The sequence below is a fragment of the Falco cherrug genome, chromosome 9 (assembly GCF_023634085.1).
Source record: "Falco cherrug isolate bFalChe1 chromosome 9, bFalChe1.pri, whole genome shotgun sequence".
In the NCBI taxonomy this organism is placed as follows: domain Eukaryota; kingdom Metazoa; phylum Chordata; class Aves; order Falconiformes; family Falconidae; genus Falco; species Falco cherrug.
This window is the reverse complement of record NC_073705.1, coordinates 35,709,691-35,730,018: the sequence shown is the minus strand read 5'-3', so window position 1 is coordinate 35,730,018 and position 20,328 is coordinate 35,709,691. Positions and strand designations below refer to the sequence as shown.

The 20,328-nt window shown below is 38.3% G+C and overlaps 1 protein-coding gene across 8 annotated transcripts in view; it reads left to right on the top strand.

The window, feature by feature from the left end:
- PCDH15 (protocadherin related 15) overlaps positions 1-20,328 on the top strand; it is a 443,471-nt gene that overhangs the window by 281,334 nt on the left and 141,809 nt on the right. For all 8 annotated transcript variants that reach the window (XM_055720578.1, XM_055720583.1, XM_055720580.1 and 5 more), the window contains 2 exons: positions 5,074-5,167; positions 18,889-19,017. In XM_055720578.1, coding sequence (XP_055576553.1) covers positions 5,074-5,167; positions 18,889-19,017 — 223 coding nt within the window. The remainder of the gene's footprint in view (positions 1-5,073; positions 5,168-18,888; positions 19,018-20,328) is intronic.

The window sequence follows — 20,328 nt, the reverse complement described above, 5'->3', positions numbered from 1 at the left end:
ACAGCGTGGATTTGCAGGGTTTTCTGCACAAGCAATGCTAGCAATCCTCCCCTTAACACAGAGAAGTTTGGTCGGTCTGACCTACTCTGTGACCTTTGGAAGTTGAATAATGAAGAGTGTGCCTGGCTATGTGAGAGAACCTCTGAAAAGGGGGCTACTCAGTAGGTAATTGTTTTGTGTAGTTCGTGCTTATCACAGCACTGTTCACATCCCACCATAAAAATCTTGAAAGTTCTCCATGCCAAAGAAACTTAAAAGTGCGTGCAAATTCAGGACAACTCCTGGCCTGCCAAACCTGTGGCGTGAAGGTATTCTCAAAGTCAGATCCTAGGCAGTTTCTGTATTGTCCAGCTTTGGATGTAAAAAGGGTGGCAATACTCAGAAGTCAAGATGTTAAAGGTGGCAGGTGAATTCACAGCTGTGAATTCGGTCTGAAAACAATTAAGAAATCTGGTGCCTTCTCTGAAGGCTGCAGGCACAGCACCACCCCTGTGCGTTCACAAGCAGTCTTGCAGCAGTTGCAGGTGTCACCTTCCAGGGCCTGTCAGGGGTGGCTGGGAACCCTCCTTGATCCCACCCAGCCCCTAGGGCCCATCACGGGCAGCCTGACACCCCCCAACACACACACGCCAGCCTCATGTCCCCCCCTCATGGGTCTGAACATCACACCTCATTAAGAGTTTCAGCACAAACTTAGGCTAGTGTTTGTCTTTTTTTGATCTGTTGCCTCTTAGTAACAAGAAGAGCTCTTTGAAGTGTTTTCTCCTTCCTACTCTCCTTGCATCTGTTTTCTTGGAAATTGTGCAAAGTTTTTTTCAGCCTTTTGCACGTGTTTTTTTTCTAGATGTTGAAATGTCTCGATAAGAAATTAAGGTAGGATTACTGTTAAACAAAGCATATAGTTAATGTGAGTGGCATGTTAAGGCTGCAGTAATTTATCTCAATGTTTCATAAATACATTTTTAGATACTTTAAGGCTAAGGCAGAGGCCATTAACATGATTCTTTTCCTTTTTCTCATCTGGATTATTTTCTTGCATCCTGGAGCCTATCAGTTAATCCCTGTGTGACACGAGTACTGAAAATTACCAGTTTTACATCTACCTGCTAGATCTCTTTTATTCTCTATTTGAGGATGTGAGATGGTTTTGTTCTTTCTTCTTTGGCAGTACCTGAGCACAATCGGTAGTAATTCAGTACCTTCTTGTGTTCCCCAGGGAAGGTGATGATTAAAACCTGGGGTATTAAATGAATGTAAGTACCTCTGAATCCTTGAGTAAAAGACAGTAGTTTTTATAAATTAGTCTGTCTCTTGAATGATGTTCATGTACTGAAATGGAGACTGTAGATTGTGAGTGTTCAAGCAGTAGGAAGGAAGAGATAAAAAAGGCAATATGATAGTCCGAAAATATTGGAGAAATTAAATGGATACATATGGCTAAAGGTCAGTGTTAGTAAAGCAGTATTTGTTGTCAATAATTTGTTCTTAGCTCCACTTTGATTTTTGTGTGTGTGAAATAATACTTTACTATGTAAGTATTATGTTCTATTCACTGTCCCTTTCCTAAAAAATTCTTCTGTTTGTATTTCATTGCAGTGTCTTGAACAAATGCTGGAAAATATAGATGATCTATTATGATAGCTAATTGATTTGCAGAAACACTTGGAAATAAGAGAATTACTAAAATACAGAGCATGGTTTAGCATTTCCCGTCAGTTAATAATACATCTGACTTTCCTACAGCTCAAAGGAAACTAATGCCTTTCTCAGGAGTGTCACTACTGTTTCACTGTCTGCTATTTATAAACTACAAAACGGTTAGTTTAGAAGTTGAATGGTCTTTAGTAATACAACAAAAATATTAATTGAGCTCAGCTGTATATTCCTTAGCAGAAGAGAGTATATGAGTCTACAGTGAGATAAGCAGTGTTATTAATTTGTCTCACACAAATTACAGGATAGGTTGCTAGAAACCCTACCACTTCTACACTCATTGCCTTCTTGTGGGTCATGTATGTAGGCAATGCTAAGATTTTACTGTTACTCTAATTATTAATAGTCTAATCAAAAGACTTAATAGTCCTGTTATGACACTAATGCAAACAACTAAAATAGCAAATATAGGTATGTTTTAGTATGTGTGTGTTATGTAAATATAAAATATGTGTAATGCAAATTATTTTATGTATATGTGTAATTTTAACATTTATATATGTATAATCATACATATGTATACATACACATGTATTTTAATATCACTATCAATATATATCACTATAGCCATATATATAGCTACATTTATATCACTGTATACTATATATATGAGTTTATGTAAAAACATATATAAATGTATGCATAAACATTCTAGGGTCTGTCCCTTGCTCTGGTGTTGTGCTTAACCCTTTCACTTTCCTTTTGGGGTCATTCAGGGCAATAATTTTCTCTGGAGCAAGGGTCTGTGCTGAGTCTTCAGCACCTGAAGTCCTGCCCTGGGAGGAGCAGTATGATACTGAAGGTTTCATTCTCCTCACTCTAGGGTCCATCTTGAGTCATATTTACATCTGACACACTCTGTACCGTGCTTTTTTTCTTCCTGTCTGTGTGCAAGTCTATTTTACATCTGAACTTACTGCATGTGGGGTGCTTTGCATAAATGGATACTTGTTTATTTTTCTTTGTGACCCCAGACTGGTTTTGGGCAGCTCCTAAGGTTGTGTTTCTTTAAAAATGGTAGGCCAATGGTGAAGTGTTTGTAGCCTAGGCCCTCTGGTGTCATCCTGTGCCTGAATATTCGCTATGCTAGAGGCTGTGCCTGTACTGCTGCACACGTAGTTCACTCTGCACAATAACCAAGTTATAGCTACCTCTTCGTTAAAAAATATATGTATATATAAAGATAGGCACCACACTACAAAATTGTAGAGAAGGAAGCAAAAGCTAAAACTGTATTCGTATCGGGTACCTGCTCATTAGAGAACTGCTGTTTAAAGCTAAAATCAACCTTGGAGCAGGCTGAGGCAAGTCCGTGCAAAGAAGTGTGGCAGGTCCTGAGGCCCTGTTGTAGCTTGGCAGAGCACTTGTGGCTTAGGACAGGACATGTCAGCTCCATATTCACTGGGTTACAAAACTATACACAACACGTGTGTGTCCCATTGTTTTTTACCAACCTCCAGAAGGTTTTTTAGGTACAAAGAAGTTGCTAGCTTTTCCTTTTTTTGAGGAAGCCGGGCATGAAACGTGCCTAGGTTATAGTCGTGTAACAGTGGGACATTGCATGTAGCATCTCCAGAAATATTCTTTTCTTTGATTGCTGAGTTTGAATATTGTTTTGTCTACCAAGCTTTCAGTCCTACAGGAGAATTATGCTCCCACTCACGGTTTTCACCTATTTCTGTAGTATTTATTTGAAGAAACTGCTTGCAGTAACAGCTTGCCAGTAAGTGTTGGTATTTGTCTCTGCTGAAAACAACACTGGAAAAAGTCTTGGCCTGGAACCAGTTTCTGAGGTCTTCTCCGAGAGTATGAAGTTACAGCAGAAGCTCTACAGAAGTTTATAGTCTAGGGAAAAAACATCACTAGTTATAGATTATATACATCCAAGCGTTCTGAAGAAGTACAGCTAATGAGATCTCATAGTTTAGTGGGACTTTTATTTTGGCTTTGGCTTTTTTTTTGTTGTTGTTTTCATAAAATCTTTTTTTGAAGAAGTGAGTGTTTAGGTTCTAGGTCATGAATGTAAAACGTAGGTTCAAACAGTAAAATTTATAGCTGTGTCTGACAAATCCTTGTGTCTGATATGCCAATTAAAAATGGAGTAACAAGTGAAAAGTCACAGCATGCCAAGATGGTAGCTCGTGTGGATTTTGGCTGCAAAATTACATGCTGTTACACTTTTCCTGAAATGTTGCAAGCTGACCATAACATGTTTGGTGGAGTTTCATGGGAGAAGCTGCTTAGCCATGCAACAAGAGGATAAATGTCATCCTGGATCCATGTTTGTTGGTGCATATTTCTTGAATAGCCTATGGATTGGGTGGTGTTTAAGAGGTGTCAATTTGTTACATACATGACCAGGTTCCAGTAGATGCCAAAATCCTATAAATGAAATGCAGAGCTTTAGGGCTGGTCACAGCAATATTGTACCAGTTCAGGTAAGCAGAGTTTAGCTTGCTTAGGATCGTCGACTCAACAGTACTTTTCTAATGCTTCCTAATGTAAAATTAATGAGTCCAAGGTGGGATCTTGTTGCTGTGTTGCTATAGCACACCTCCAGGTGGCTTCCAGACTTCCGCATAAGGAAATGAAATAATCCTAAAGAAAAAGTTCTAATTATTTTATTTGTCAGCTATTACAGGAATTTGTAATGCTTTCAAAGAGGATTTTTGTAACATTGTATTTGTTTTATTCTTTCTGTAAGCAGCTGCTTAATAGCCCTTCATTCATCAACTTTTTAAAGTGGGCATCAATAATCACAATATCCTGATTAATTTTCCACAACATTTGTGCCTATATTAATGCTTTATTATTAGGAAATGTGGTATATCTGTGCTTGCGCTGAAAAGGCATTAGCTTATTGCAGCACTTTTATTGAAATTACACGATGCGCAGTTTAGTAACCTATCCCTATAAAACTTTGAGGAGACTCATACTTAAGACTATGCATGTTGTACTCTCAAAGTTCACTGCTGCAATCCTGTTTGGTATCGGGACTCCTCTGTGATTAATAGACTGCTTGTGATTCTCTCTTCTCCTTTATTACAGCAGTGCAGCTTTCTAACAAATTAGGGTCACGTGTTCAGTGTAAGTCTATCTTTTATAGAATCCTGTAGATCACTAGGTTGATATTTTAATCCCAATTTATACATGTATCAAAGCAGAAAGCATTAGAAATCGGCTCATCATTTTTATTAGCCTTTACCTTCCCAAAGCATGCTTTCAGTTGTAATAAAGTCTAAAAACGTATTAACTTGCTCAAAGGGAAACAGTTGTGTAATGCAAAGTAGTGGAACAAAGGTCCTTGTAGATATTTTAAAACTGTTGTGATAACATTTTATGTTTTTGTTTTATTACTAGTTCTGGACTGCTAGCCTTAGGAAAGCCCTTGGACAGAGAAAGCACTGATCGCTATATTCTGATTGTTACAGCCTCGGATGGCAGACCAGATGGGGTGAGTTTCCTGTGAAAGTTTAAGAAAATGGGCTATTATGATACATGGTTAGACACTTGAAGTATCTGTTATATGGGTCTTGAGCAAGTATAACTGTCATCTGCAACAAGCTTTCCTTTATCTTAGAAAGGTTTGTATAGGTAAAACATGTGTATCACTATGGTAACGTCCTTCGATCTTGAAACAAAGTGACTTTGCTGCTACTTACACCTTTTTGTTCTTCAACAAGAACCAATGCAGTCAAGGTTTTGTGTTACTCAGATATATGCATCTTTCTCAGTGCTATTAAAAAAGCAGTCTTCCTTCTCACCTCCTAAAGATCAGTTATGTGGGCAGGTATATTGTAGATATGTACTTTATCTAGTCAAATGCATTTCACTTTTTTCAGATTTGACAGGTGAAAGCACTGTCCAGGTAAAATTCTGGAAAAGTCCCCATTCCACTTTTCTTAAAAAAACCTTTTATTGGAAGGTATTTCTAAGTCTTCTATGTTTGCATTGATCAGGCATGCAGCGACGCCACAATCTAACCAACAAACTATTGCTCACATCTGTTTAGTGTAACAAAATTGTGATTTTCAATTTCCATATTAAAAAATGGAGGGCTATTTAAGGATATGTATTTATTCATCAGGCAGAGGCAATGGAATTAGTTTTTCTGAAAGCTTGAAGCAATCCCAACAGGGGGAATTCACCACAGCTGGATTGTGCAAGGTACGTGGGAATGCAGCAGTTCTGCTGTGGATTTGTGCTATGGAATAGCATAGATAGAGGAGAAGTCTCTGTGTATCTGACCTTAAAATTACAGTGTATAAGGGCAGATCTAAAATACTATATATCCACATTATCTGGGCTATTCTAGGAGGCCATGTTCAGCTTTGAGATTGAAACAGATAAATCTTTGACAGTTTGCTATGGAGCAATCATGAAAGCTCTGTGGTTTGGACCCCTTGCTCACCCTGTTTTCACAACAGCAGAAGAAAATCTTATGTATTCTTTCTGTGGCATGCCCTTTTCCCAATTTTAGCGTCTTCAGCTTACAAGGTTTGCCTTCCATCTCAGTGTTTACTCAATCTTTTTTTTCCCCAAAAAACTATATGCAATTCAGTGACAATATGGAGTAACTGTAACAGATCCTACACCTTTTCCATTAAAAATCTGGTTATGGTTATCTTCAGTGATTCATCTTAATATTGTAATTTTGTTACTTGTGAACTACTCTCCATTTTTTAATAGCTGTGGGTTGAATTGTTTTAATCTCTTAACTTCCAGCTGTGAAATCTGAAGACTTAAATAAAAGACTGGTGTTCGCATACTGATTGCTATCTCCAGCCCTGCCAATGTCTTCCTTGGTCCAGGGAGACCTGCCAAAATTGATCTGTCTTTCCATTTCTGGTATCTCCAGGAGTTTGGAGGTCAGCATACGGGGCAGCAGGACACTGCCCACATGGGATCACCCTTCTGCTTGGTGTACAGCAGCCTAAGCCCCAGTCTCTTGGGGAGCAATGTTTCTTGCAGGAGCCTTTCCCATAAGCCTGGTGGTATGAATCATTGCCTTTCTAAACCCATGAGTTACTGGATTCCTGATGTTCTAGGAACTGAAACTCTTGCCCCTGGCAGCTGAAACCAAGACAGCCTGTGCCCTGCCTGCTTCACTCTGCTGTAAACCCCATGGGATATTGGACTCATACACAGTATACAGTGTGGTATTGGCCCTCCTTTTTATCCCTGGTGTTCTCTAGAGAAAACTAACTGTTTCCCACCAGCATCTGTGAAGTGTGTTGGACACATTTTTGCATGTGGAAAGTCTGTGGTCCCACACACTTTAAATTTTTGGTGGTTTAATGGTGGGTTTTTTTCTGGTCATTTTTCTGTGTCATTTATAAAGGGCCTAAGAGACTTTTAGCAATATTGCTATGGCACTAAGTAGTTGAGGTTTCTGTATTCTAAGCCCCAAGGCTTATTTAACTGCTTAGTGTTGTGTGGTGACAGTCATGTTGACACCTTTTGACTTTTGGGGACTGCTTATTCCATCAAAATTAATACAGACATAGTTATGCCATCACCAACCAATACAGCTTTCCATTTAGTAGTGTGGCCTGGCTGACACCGTTTCATCACTTTTGCATGCCTTATAATGCTCTTGGTTGTTTAAAATGCTCAGCTATGCTTTCCAAGTTGTTGTTGTTGTTCTGAGTTATAACCTGGAGCATTAACAGGCTTGTGGTTTTTCTCTGACCTTGGAATAGCATGACCTACCACCCATCACTGTCAACAATATGACACGACAAACAATTAAGTATGCATTAATTGAGTAGTCAGGAAAATATTTTTATTTCCTTAGTAATGAGACTTAGTTGTAGATGAGCAGACAAATGATAGGCAAATGAAAAATATATCAAGCTCAAATTGTTTTCACAAATTGTGGTTTGTTTGGATGGGATTTCAAGGCAAGAATTCACGTCTGCATTTCAGGGGGAGAAGTTAGAAATAAACATACATGACTTTTTAGAAGAAAGAAAAAGCCTTCTGTGCTATTTATTATTGGCTTGTGTGAGTGTGTATGTGTCAGTTAATTCATATAGATAAAACTGAAAGCTCCATTGTATTCTCTTTGTGTGTATTGTGTGATTTAAGCAGAACTCAAACCTAAAATACAAATGTCTGATTGAGAAAATATTCACCCAGCACTTCAAAAATGTGTTTTCTGCCCAAGTTTTGGCAAAACAGAACAGCTCAGTGCCTTGTTTATAAAGCTATGTGGGAGTTAGTAATTAGATACTCTTAAAAATTTCTGCTGTTCAGGGTATAGTCTGAGATTCTCTGGATAGGACAGATCAGAGGTGACCTAGCTCTGGGAGGGTTTCTCTAAAAGCCATGAATCTCAGACTCTGCCTGTTTCTTCCGCAATGAACTCTTCATGAAAAAATGGGAATAATATTAGCATTGCAGGCCCCAAAACTGGTTTGGGGCCATGTTTCCTGACAAGACACAGGACCATCAGACAACCTTTAGAAAGGCATCTGCAAGAAAACTTGTCTTGGTGGGCTGAGCTGGCCCAGAGCAGCTGGGTGCTGACTGCACAGACTGAATTGGCTTTTTTTAAAACATTTTGATTTTTTTTTTGGCGTGCTTTCTGTATGTAGTTCTGAGTACACAGCACTAGATTCTGAATTTCACTCTGAAGTCTGATGCAAAGAAGTGAGATGCTGCAATATTTAACCTTTAAATGTGGCTAAAACATTCATGGATTTGCAGTTACTCAGTACAGGAGATTAAATCAGTGGGGCATAGAATTTAGAAACTCTGAAAACTATATTCCTGGCTACAGTATGGAGAAGTATGGTGTTTCACAGAAGGTCATGGTAGTTTCTCAGTCACAACAATGCTTTTAGAAGGATCAACAGTTGAAAACTAGTGTACGCTCACCTTATGATCTAGCTAAATAATTGCCTCAGGCTTTAAATGAAAGCAGGATAAATACCATTGTATTTGTGATCCTAGATGATGAGTCAGACCAGGGCAGCCTAATAGTGTCTCTGTCCCAGGGGCCGTGAGGCACACTGGTGTGCTTTGTGTAGACACAAATACCATGCCATACTTCATATTAGTGTCTCATTCTTCATCAGAGCAGACCAGCATTTCAGGAGGGTATTCATCCACCAAGAGAGCCATAAGTAGCCTTATTTCCATGTATTGTGTTTCATCATGTAAGTTAGACTTCAATATTTCAGTCATCTTAGAAGATCATTAATAATTTTAGACCTTCTATCTCCCATGACACTTGAACTAATTACCTTCCTTAGAGCAACAGGTAGAACTAGATCAAGGTAATTTAAACAGAGATTTCCTACTTGAATAATGTACAGAGATTTAATTAATTACAGTAAATGTTCTGTTACTCCTGTAAATATTACCTGTATCTGCTCCACATCAGCTCCATTATCTATCAAGAATAAAGCATGTATGCCTCTTTCAGTAAACATTGCACTGAGATTTTGTGTACAAAAATGCTTGTATTGAAAAAGGCTTCTACTTTACTGACATTTTTGTACTCAGTAAAACAAGATTGCCAAAAAATTTTAAAATCAATGCAGCCTGTTCATACTGTGGAACTTTATTACTACCTTAATGTAGTGCATTTATTTTGATCTGTTGGGTGCAGTGGAAAGGAATAGTTCTTAAATAGATGGAAAGGAACAGTATAAACAGATAAATGATTTTGTACTTCGTCATCTAAAAGAACTCCTCCAATTATTTCCTTTTCAACCATACAAACTGCAACTAGAAAGAAGCACTGCCTATTACTATTTTGCTGACAAGTTATGTACTTTGTATGAGAAAGCCTTAAAATTTGTACTGATCGGTAAATCTCGGTTTGCACAAGAGGAATTTGTCCTGCCAGATCTCATTTTCTGTGACAGAAGGCTTTCTCCAGGCCCCAGCTTTTTCTAGGGTGAGCTTCAGGAGACTCCCAAACTTCCAGTGTTTGTGCAACTTTGTCTGCTTGCATTGCATGGATAATATTCCCTATAAAGACTTTGATTTCAATTGCTAACAGGGAAGGGGTGATTTAAGTAATCCTCATAAAGAAAAATCCTCATAAAGATTGATCACATTTTTAAAACAAAGGTTTTGAGCAGATTGTAGTACTGTTTTGAAAACTGAGTTTATTTTAGGGTGAGAAACAGTTCTGCATCAAGGATTATTGAAGCTTTTTGTATCCTAAAATAAATAATAATAATAAATAAAAAAAGCTTAAGTAGAACTATGTTACAATAGATCTTGCAGCAGAGTTCACAGTAACAGTGATGTATAGTGTAACATTGAGTATAAATTTTGTTATTGTGTATATTAAGTAATATCACAGTCATGATAGTAAATACCTTGGTTGTGAATACTAGTTAGACTGGAAAATGTAAGATGGGCAGACTGCTTTTCAGTCAGCACTGTTTGTGCAAAGTTGGAGAGCTCAAGAGCAGATGCACTTGCCCCAGAAGCTCCTTGCCCCAGACCCCTCTCTAGCTGAGTGTGCCTTTCTTCGTAGATTAGAAGAAACCTCTGCTCTTTTTATCACAGCAGTGAAGTCTCTAGTTCTGAGTAAATAGGTAAACTATGCAGGACTGCTAGGGGAATTGCAGCTGAAGGCTCTGGGAGCCCATGTTCCTTACCTGTTTTTAAGTTCTCAGGTTTGGTTTATGATATAAAGACCTTGGTAGAGATGCCACAGCTTTATCCATTTGCAATTAAGACACTGAATCCTGAGCTTTTAGTTTAGATGCAGACCCATTTTTCCACAGCTTTGTCTCTGGCCAGCTGCATGACAAATGTAGCCTCCTTCGTACTTTAGCCTCCAACTATATTAGGTGATGCGTAGCACAAAGTGTGCTCTAAATTTGGGTTGTCTAGCCTGAGCTATATAGCTTGGGATATAAGCTACCAGCTGCTGCTGGTTCATCCTGTAGGAACAGTAATGTTTTGATCCTATGCTATTGAGATGCTTTTTGGCTGCTTGGACAGCAGATCAATACTCTCTCTCCTCTACAAATAGATATGTAGGGTTGGAGCCTGGGAGGTCACAGGGCTGGTGACTGGCATGACATGGAGATCTATCCAGTCAGTCCCATGTGTTTGTCAAGGGCATTTCTTGAATGTGTACATGATTTTCTCTTCCTTTCCCACTGAAGTTCTCATCTTCTATATTTTCTTTTTGAATGTGTGAGGTCTTAGTTTTTGGGGATTTATTTTTGTGTGATTGACAGCTTTTATCTTTGTGTCCTCCCCAGGCTTTTTCTGATCTATTTTCATTAGTGTAATTATTGACAGGCTCCAGCCTTGTCTTTCCCTTCAGCCTCAGTCTCTTCTCTCCTAAATTTCTTTGCAGTCCAGCTGGCCATTTCTTCTTTCTAACTTGGAGAGGTGTAGAGGGAGAGGGTTGGTAGAAACTGCTTTTAAAGTTCTCATGCCCTACACTGGAAGGAAACAAGGTCTGAAAATACCTGAGGCTTGCAGCCTTGCTGATAGGGACAGACCAGAAAAAAATAACATGCTCCCTCTTCCCCATGGCCCGGTGGACATTGTTGTTGTGGTTATGCAGCTTCTGTGCATTCAAAAAGGTTAGTGAACAAAGCCCTAAACAGTTGTGCATATTTACCCATCACTTTTTTCGAATTTGGCACTTTATTGTCCCCCTCCGTTACCAATAAATATTACATTCCCATTAGCAACGTCACTCTTCAGGCTATCACTCTCCTGAAGCACTGAGCTTGGACAGCATAGCAATTTACCTGTTATATAATTCACGTATATTTTATTCTGGTACTTGTCACTCCCAGTATTTTGAGATCTGAGCAGCTGTTTTCCCTGTTTGATAAAGAATAGCTATTATTTTGGATATCATTATTTAAGTATAGTCTTCTTGAATGGAATATAGGTAAGCCCTGATATGTAGATCAGAAGCATTATTTACACTTTCTTTTTTGATCCAATAAGGCCTTGGACTTTGCCCCATTTGCAAATATAATTATTTGCAAGCTAGTTATATCTAGAGATGATAGCATTTGTCTAAATTAATAAACCTGCTTGACATCAGAGCTAAGAATGTTTCCTCTCTAAGGCATAAATGCTCTCATCAATTCCCAACTTCAATTTAAATGGCTGGGTACAAATAAAATAAGTCACAAGTGAAATTTCCTTCAAATTTATCATCTATAACATTTATCAGGGCCTGGCATTCTTAGGACAAAAGATATTTGTGGAGGCAATGTAAACGTTACATTTATTGCTTAGGGAAGAATTATATATGTAAGAACTATTTTAGTGGCCCTAAGAAAGCTATAAATTGCAGCTGTTGATCTTTTGTTTGACTTAACATTTATTATAAAAGAGAAGTAAACAGGGTTTGCTTCAGTAATAAATAGGAAATGCCTGATCTGAGGCTATAATGCTTTTTTCCCCTGCGTGAATTTCCAGCAATAGCTTCAACACTCCTTTCCAAGCCATACTTGCCGAATCTTTTGTAGAAATGCCTAGTTTTAAAAGAGTCAAGGCAGTTTTTTAATCCTTACTGTATTATCTTGGTATTTGCAAGAGGAGTATCTATTCAGTTGATGCACAAAACCAGTTGTGAATTAGGTCTCTCTTTCATTACTTTGGGGACCTACTCAAGTTTGTTTAAAGACTTTTAGTGGTAATTAAACATATGTCAAGAGCTTTAGTAAAACAGCCACTCTGTTCATGAGAGAGTGCTGGTTTACGGTCTCTTTTAGCATCCTCTACAAAACACTGCAACTTTCCATAATTCCTTAAGAAATTTGTGAAACTATTTGCTTTCATTTTTCAAGTATGTAATGAACAAAATAGCCTGTATACAATCAAGGGGGCAAACTGAAAGATTCTACCTGCAGGTGATTTTCTTCAAACATCTTTTCTTCAAACAGCTATTTCTCTATTTGTTTTCCCCAAGCTTTGCAAGGAAAAATCTGCTTCCTGCTGCTCATAGTTCTAAACATTGACTTAATTTTACTCTGTCATATGCAAGTCACCTTGCAGTGGTATAAGACTAGAGCCAAGCAAAGAGGACAATAATGTTGTAGGGAGCTGGGACATAGGTTCCAGATGCATGTTGCACTGTTTAGTGTGAGAACCAGTGAATGAAGAGAGAATAAATCTTTCTTTGAATCTTGAGGCTATGAGATACATAATGCAGCTATCTTCCCCCCCACTGCACAACAAAACAAGAAAGCTGGCTTTGCAGAAGTAAATGGGCACCAAACTGGAACTTGTCTTTGAATATAATTTTCTCTGCTTTGATAGTCAGAGGCAAGAATACTCTTAGAGCTCCTCATGCTCTTCATTATTGACTGAAAAATTTCAATGTAATGTTGTGACAAAGTTAAAAGCCTCACCACTTCTCTGTCTATGTGCTGAAGGTTTCCTTGGCTGAAGAATTTAAGCTAGTGACCTACGAAATGAAGTGGGGGTTATGTGACAGTAGAAGCGATTTCAGGCAGCCGCTGCTACCTGCAGTTGAAAATGGTAACAAGAAATGGTAGGCTTCTCTAACGATACAAGAAACTGAGCATCACACAAAATATAGTGACTCTTTTGCGGTATGTTTACTTCTGTCCTCCTTGCAGTGCACTTTTTATCCCCAAAGCATGTATTCGCTACCTGTGGTCCATCTCACCTGAAGGGTAGTGTCCCATATAGTTACTAGCTGCTGTAAGAAAGGGTATGACCCACGATCTACTTGCTTTCATGTTTTCTGTTGCAGTGACAGACTGAAAAGAGGTTATAGCTAGCCCTGAACATAACTTCTAAGCAATGATTATTTAATCAATGTGATTTTAGTGTTGCTGGTGACTTTTTACATTATCCACAAGATGGATGATCATGAAGTTACCAATAGTGCTCCATGCTGCAGTTCTGAATAAGCCACAGTAATTTATAATAGTTGTCTAATAAAGGCTATTTCAGAATAGCACATCAGTTTTAAGCTGTGGCTTGCAGAGAGCTCAAGTAAGTCTTTGGAGCCATCTAATGGGGATATAAAAATGTTGATTTTATTTAATAATCTGTGATTATAGCCATTTCTGACATTAATGGCAGAACTGCTGCTCTATGCATCTCAAAGAAATAAAGGTAGCCAACAGACTACCATTTTGTGTAAAAGGTTGGCATTGTTCCATCAGTGGGATAACGGATATTGCCTGTATTCAGATGAAATAGCAAGATTTTTGAGTATTCCCATATTGTTTCTCCATTTTAGAGTTTGTCATTTCTGATTTAATGGAAGAGAACACTGGGCATGGCTGCTAACCCAGAGTTCATTTTGAATGCTTCTCTTGGTGATCCTGCCACTGAATTCATCCACTTTTTATAGTTTGGTAAATTGTGCCTAATATAAAAATGAGGATTATTTGAAATGTTGATCTTATTACAGGAACTTATTTCAGTACCCATGGAAGTTTAGAAAGAACAGAGAACTTAATTTTATAAAATAATTCTCCCGTTTGGCATCTCAAAATATTATTCCTTTGCAAAATACTACTTTTTTAATTTATAAGTGAAAATTTAAGTGTGACTTGAGACTTGGTAACAAGTGGAGCACTATCCCATGTGGCTGTGTCAGCTGGCAGATAAGGCAGAATGCTTAGGATGAGTAAAAGTATTGCCATCAATCTGAAAAATACTAAAAATTCTTAGATAACAGAAGACTTGTGAAACAATTCCAAATGTCTCTTCTCCTACCTTCCTCTCTCCCTTCTTATAAAATCCTCACAAACTTTCTTTTTTTCTTGCAAAACTAAGCCAAGCAAACACTCTTAAATTTTTCCAGTTCTCATTAGTCTTGGGGGTTAGTCTGACCTGGAATCCCTCAACATCAATGACAAGTTCCATCCTACATTACAGAATTAACCTGTAGAATAACTCAAGGCGGCTTTCACCGTTCACATACACAAGTCAGGCTGGTAACTGATTTATTGCATATTTCAGGTAGCCCATTTCTAATGATACAAAGTCATCAAAAACTTGATTCTGTTCTTATGCAGGGTCTGTTGAGACCAGGTTCCCAGTACCTGTCTGCAATGTGAAGGCAAGCTAGAGCACAGTTTATAGAAAACCCTTTTGCGTCACCATGCTGAAATGCTGTCATTGTCCTCATGGGGAGAAGCTATTCCTTATGTCCAGTCTGAGCCTCTCTTGTTACAGTTTACACTTGTTTTCTCTCCTGACACTACCCAGTTATCTAGGTGTGGTCTTCTGAGGGCTGAGTAGAGGGGATAATCCTTTCTTTGGACTCCAGGCAGGTCCCCTGTCCATACAGCCCGTGAGCTGCTGCCCTGTGTTGCTGCCAGGGCACACGGCTGCTCCTGCTCCACTCGCTGTTTGCCAGCACTCACAGGCCTTTCCTGCAGAGATGCTTCTGACTAGACAGGCCTTGGCCCAGATCCCTGTGAGGGGCTTTTCCTTCCCATGGGCAGGACTGCGCATTCATCCTTGCTGAATTTCATAGGGTTCCTGTTGGCCCATTTCTCAGCTGACTGAGGTCCTTCTGAATGGCAGCCCTGCCTCCAGCATATTGACTGTTTCCTCCAGTTTGGTGTCACCTGCAAACTTGAGGAGAGTGTACTTCATTACCTCCTTTACATCATTGGTAAAAGTGTTAAAAAGTAGTTTAAAATTAATCTTAAAATCCAGGTTGTATTAAGCTGAGCTCAGCCTTCCCTGCTGCCTTGACTGTCTCCTCTTAGGTGAAATCAGAGTCTCCTTTGAAACTTCAGATGACTCCTAGATTTATTCCAGTATTTCAGTAAGCTCAGTATTTCTAATACTATTATAACAGTTGGGTTTCACGAAGGCTTAAAAAGAAAAAAAGTTCTCTTTTTTGTTCAAGTATTTTTGTAAAAGTATTGCTGCAGGGTCATGTTGTTAATAGCACAGTTCCAGGGCAAAGAGTTGCTTGGCTTTAGAAAAAAACACTATTGTTGAGGAGAAGTGCTCCTAAGAGTTCCTTACAATGTGTTGCTATGTTTATCTAAAGTACATGAGCCCCTCCTGTTGGCATGCACTTATGTACAAGACTTAGACCTGTGAGTAGCTCAGAACAGTAATTTTTTGATTCAGAAGTTATCAGATGCTAAGGCGTGTTTTGACAGCTGTTCTGAGAGCTGCTGTGGGTTGCTTCAGCATCATCAGATGTAAACACACTGCAGATTATCAGACACATCCCTTTAAAATTTTCTTGAATGGAAAAGAGATTTTTTTCAAAATAAGAATTACTCACTGTCTTAAGCCGATGTTTTTTATGCCATATTTCTCTCAGTTTATTAAATCTAAGAGGTTTTGTTACACCCTGTATTCTGTGGAATCAAGTTAGGTTCGGAATATTGATTTATATGCAGTGCACGTCGCTCATCAGAGGAAATGTTCTGGAGTGTGTTTTGCATTAACAAGGGTGCATAAATTGTAAAGTACATTTTCCTTATATAAATTGAATGTGGGAATGGCAGTTTCAGAAGCAATTAGCAAATAAGTAAGCAAATATAAGAAGCCAGCCTGCAAGCCTCTTTTTGTTTGTTTGCTTCAAAATACTCAGTATTCATTACTTTTTAAGTATTAAGTAGTTATTCTGTGGTGCTTATTGTGGAACAGATCTGTTTTCTGCATTTGCCTCCATACAAAAACCATAGAAAAATTCTCACTCTGAAGGAGCTGTGTTGTGCATGGGTATTATTTATGATACTTGTGTATGTTTGCTATCTGTTCTTTGCTGTGCTGGTATCAAGAGGGATTGCTAAAGGAAGCCTGCTAGCACAGGTCACATTTCAGTGAATACATGGGACACTGTGCAAATGCACCAGCCAGGTTTATAGCCATGAAAAGAGGCAGCTGACTCCAGTGCTGGTGACTTGGCTGCTTGCCGAGTCTGGGGATTTGGAAGGTGAAAGAGATTGACCTGTTACAGGATCTCTCCTGCAGAGAGTAAGTTATCAGACTGAACTGGTGACACAGCAATGAAAGCGTGACCAAATACTATTAAGACAGTGAGTATATTAGTTGTCCTTTGCAAGTGCTTTTCCTATGTGGCAGATACAAGGAGCTTGCCCCTTAATAAAAATGAGACAATATTCCACATTTATTGTGGGCAGTTAGTGCACGGACCTGCGAGGGTGTAAAACTGCTTGAGGTTTGTTGCATGGGTGGTATTGCACCAGAAGATGCTTCAGAAAAGGCATACAAAGATGCAGGTTTACATTCAGCCTTTTTTGTTTTTTAAGGGAGGATGGTTACAGGTTTCTTTATGAAACCTGTGAGGTGCCACTTTCTAACAGGTTGGTGAGTCTTGTGCCTAAAGCAAGGGACTTTCAGGAATTATGTCTGCACTGTGCAGTTGCTGTGACTGTAATGTCATATAGATTTCCCCTAATGTAGCTCAGTGCAAAGTAGTTCAGTATCAGTAGGCATCTCAATAGAGCACAGGAAAGCTGATTTAATACCCTGTGTTTTATTTTACACTGCACTTCACAGTAGCAGTGGCTGCAGCATAGACATCATTACAATATTACTGTCACTGGGGGAACAGTACAAAACAGTGGACAACCAGCATTTGCACTCTGCAGCAGTAAAGCATCAGTGTTAAACTTCACGTGTGTTTCTTTCTGGCATCTCTCTCCCTTATGCTACTTGCTTAACAGGCTGTTTTTAGAGTAAGATAATTTTATTTTCTTTCCATACGAACTGCATGAAATGCTGAAGGAAGCATTCATACACTAATGATACTGTGTTACAATACCAGGTTAGCCTGCCCCTCCACTGCTCCGCCACAGCATCAGCATCAATTTACATCACTATCGGTCATGCCAGATATTAGTGCATCTTGCTCCTGGGGAAGATGCTATACCTTCCCTGCGCTGTCTGTGCCCATGCTTCTCTGTTCTGGCAATGAAAGGCTGTCCTTGGTATATAATTTCAATCCTCCTCAACATGTTTTTTGCCTAGAAGTGCTTCTCTTTTCTCTGGTGGATGAAGAGTACTGTTCATTCCTTCTTTTTGCAACCTGTGTCAGAGGCCACAGAAACTTGCATTATTAGTCTCCGCTTTTTTGTAGTTATTATTTATAGGGTAAAAAACAAAGGCATGTTTTTGTTGCTCTTGCCACAATGTTTAAATTCATGAGGCTCAAACAGAGGTATTTCACCTCAGTGCAAAACTGTTAAACTTGAGAAACAGGGAAGAGCTGCAGTGCTTCAGCATATTCTGAAATAAATAACTGCATGAAATAGCTAGTGTTAGTTGATGTATCTGTTTCCATTACAATCTTAAACTGTAATAAACTTGAAGCTACAGTTCTCAATGGTACTTGATGTTGTGCTGGATTTGAATTTATGGAGTAAAAAGTATCTCTGGTAGTAAAAGTGTTAGCATGTGTTGAATTAATCTAAAATACAATAATTTATAAAGTACAATAATGTGGTGTTTTGTGTCTGAAACAGTATACAGAACCAGTGAAAAGGGATCTGACTCAAGCTGTGAAGGTCGGCAAAGTATTTCACTCTCCAATCGCTTCAATTTGAATAGAAAATTTCAGTAGGGAGCACAGACATGTTTTGTTGAAATTTTATGTGTTAAATATACTGAGTTATGCTGTTCCTGCTGGGCACCTCTCTGTATGTTAAAGTTCACGTGGTAATGGTTAATAGGACGTCAGCATGATGTGGGTGAAGGATGATACAGAGATCTCTGAGCTAAGGCCAGCTGAGCTGGGTAGCATGATTGTGCCAGCAAAGAGGGTGACTAATAGTCTAAGCTAATCATCATGGTAGCATATTTTGTTTAGTAAAATAAGTAATTTCTTTCTGGATTTGTATTTTTGGCACATTTTTATATTTCTAGATTCCCCACACACCCCCCAGAATGGAAGATCCTTAAATCCTCAAAATACCATATAAGAAAAAACGTATCTGATGTCCTTCATGCATCTCTAATATATTATTCAGTCTTGACCCTGTTTTGTCTTACAAGAAAGGTAAAAAGAAACTCTTCAAATGAATAATCCTACCTGTTTCACAAAAACATGTGAAAAAACATCAACAACCTTTTTACCTGTGTTTCTGTACTGGATGGGTCCAATACACGTCAGTAAGGTTGCTGATCAGTTCTCATCTGTGAAATTGTAAAATAAAGATAATTTGTTCATAATGTTATCTTTTTCTGTAGACCTCAACTGCTACTGTTAATATTGTGGTGACGGATGTAAATGACAACGGACCAGTTTTTGATATGTTTCTACCTAAAAACCTGTCTGTAGTGGAAGAGGAAGCTAATGCTTTTGTTGGTCAAGTAAGGGTAAGTTATTAACTGTGCAGGGTTAAATTGTTTATTTTATTACCCCAAAGAGCACAAAATTATTGTACCTTAGACACACTCACATCAAAATGACTTAGGTTTAAATGCAGACTATCTATTGCCAGATGCATTTATGCTAACAAAGTCGCTTTTTAAGGTTAAAATACAGAACTGTTTTTCTCTATGCTTAATAACTAGAAAGTTTTTTTCATTTAAAAATAGCACATTAAAAAAATGTTTTTGAAGACACAACACTGTAAAAGCTTCCTTATATGAAGGTGGGTACTGCTCTGAAGCTGTCCAAGCTCAGGTGTAATTTTCAAAGGAATTAACTTTTATCAGCATTGACAAAGATTACAGTTCCCCTACTGCTTACTTTCGTTATGCTGTGCTGAAATACCAGCAAGATCAAAGGTTGTTTTAAAGCCTCGGACATACAGAAATTAGGATCCCTGCAATTAAATAAGTTTCCATAAATTAATGCATTATTGCTTTGGATTTTGTCATTTTGTTCATCTTGTGTGGTCATTTTTCATTTTTCATCCTAAGATGCACAAATGTGATATTTCAGATCAGTACCAAATATCTTTAAAACCCATTTTGTGTTTTGCTGAGTGCCCTCAAGGTGCAATAAGCTTTTCAAACACTAGCTTGGGTCTATTTTTAGCTTAGATGGAACTAGAATAAAACAAGTTATTGCAACAGAACCTCTCTGTCTTATAAATTAGTATAATTTCTAAGTTGTATTGAAATGAAAATATTTAATGAAGTCTTGTGATAGCTTATGCACAGTTGTTGAATGACAGAAACTGGTTGTATGATTTATTGTCATGTTTATTGCCAGTCCTAATTCCCAGTCCGTGGACAGAAAAATCTTTTGCTTTACAGCACAAGTACTGGACGTAATTTCTGCTGTTTCATATTCACAAATGCAAATAGATAGTATAGAAAAGAGTGATTTGGGCATTTGAAACTTTTTCTGCCTTCAGTGAGATTATTGAAATAATGATGATGAGCACTGAGGTGTAGCTATGTTGTTTGAGGATATTGTTCTTTAAAAACTGAAATAGCTTTTGTTGTGTTGTGCTTCACAGTACCTTAGAACCACAGCAACTGTAGGAGAGGTTTGTATGGGAATACATTTTGTATAGAAGCCGTAATGTGGTTTAAATATAAAGGCCTGTTATAGATGAAAATAGCCTGATAAAAGAAGATACTCCTTATTCTGTCATGTGTTTTCACTACCAGGAATTAAGCTGCTGACTGGCAAGCTTGCTTTTCAGAATGTCTTTTACTATATTAATTTCAAAC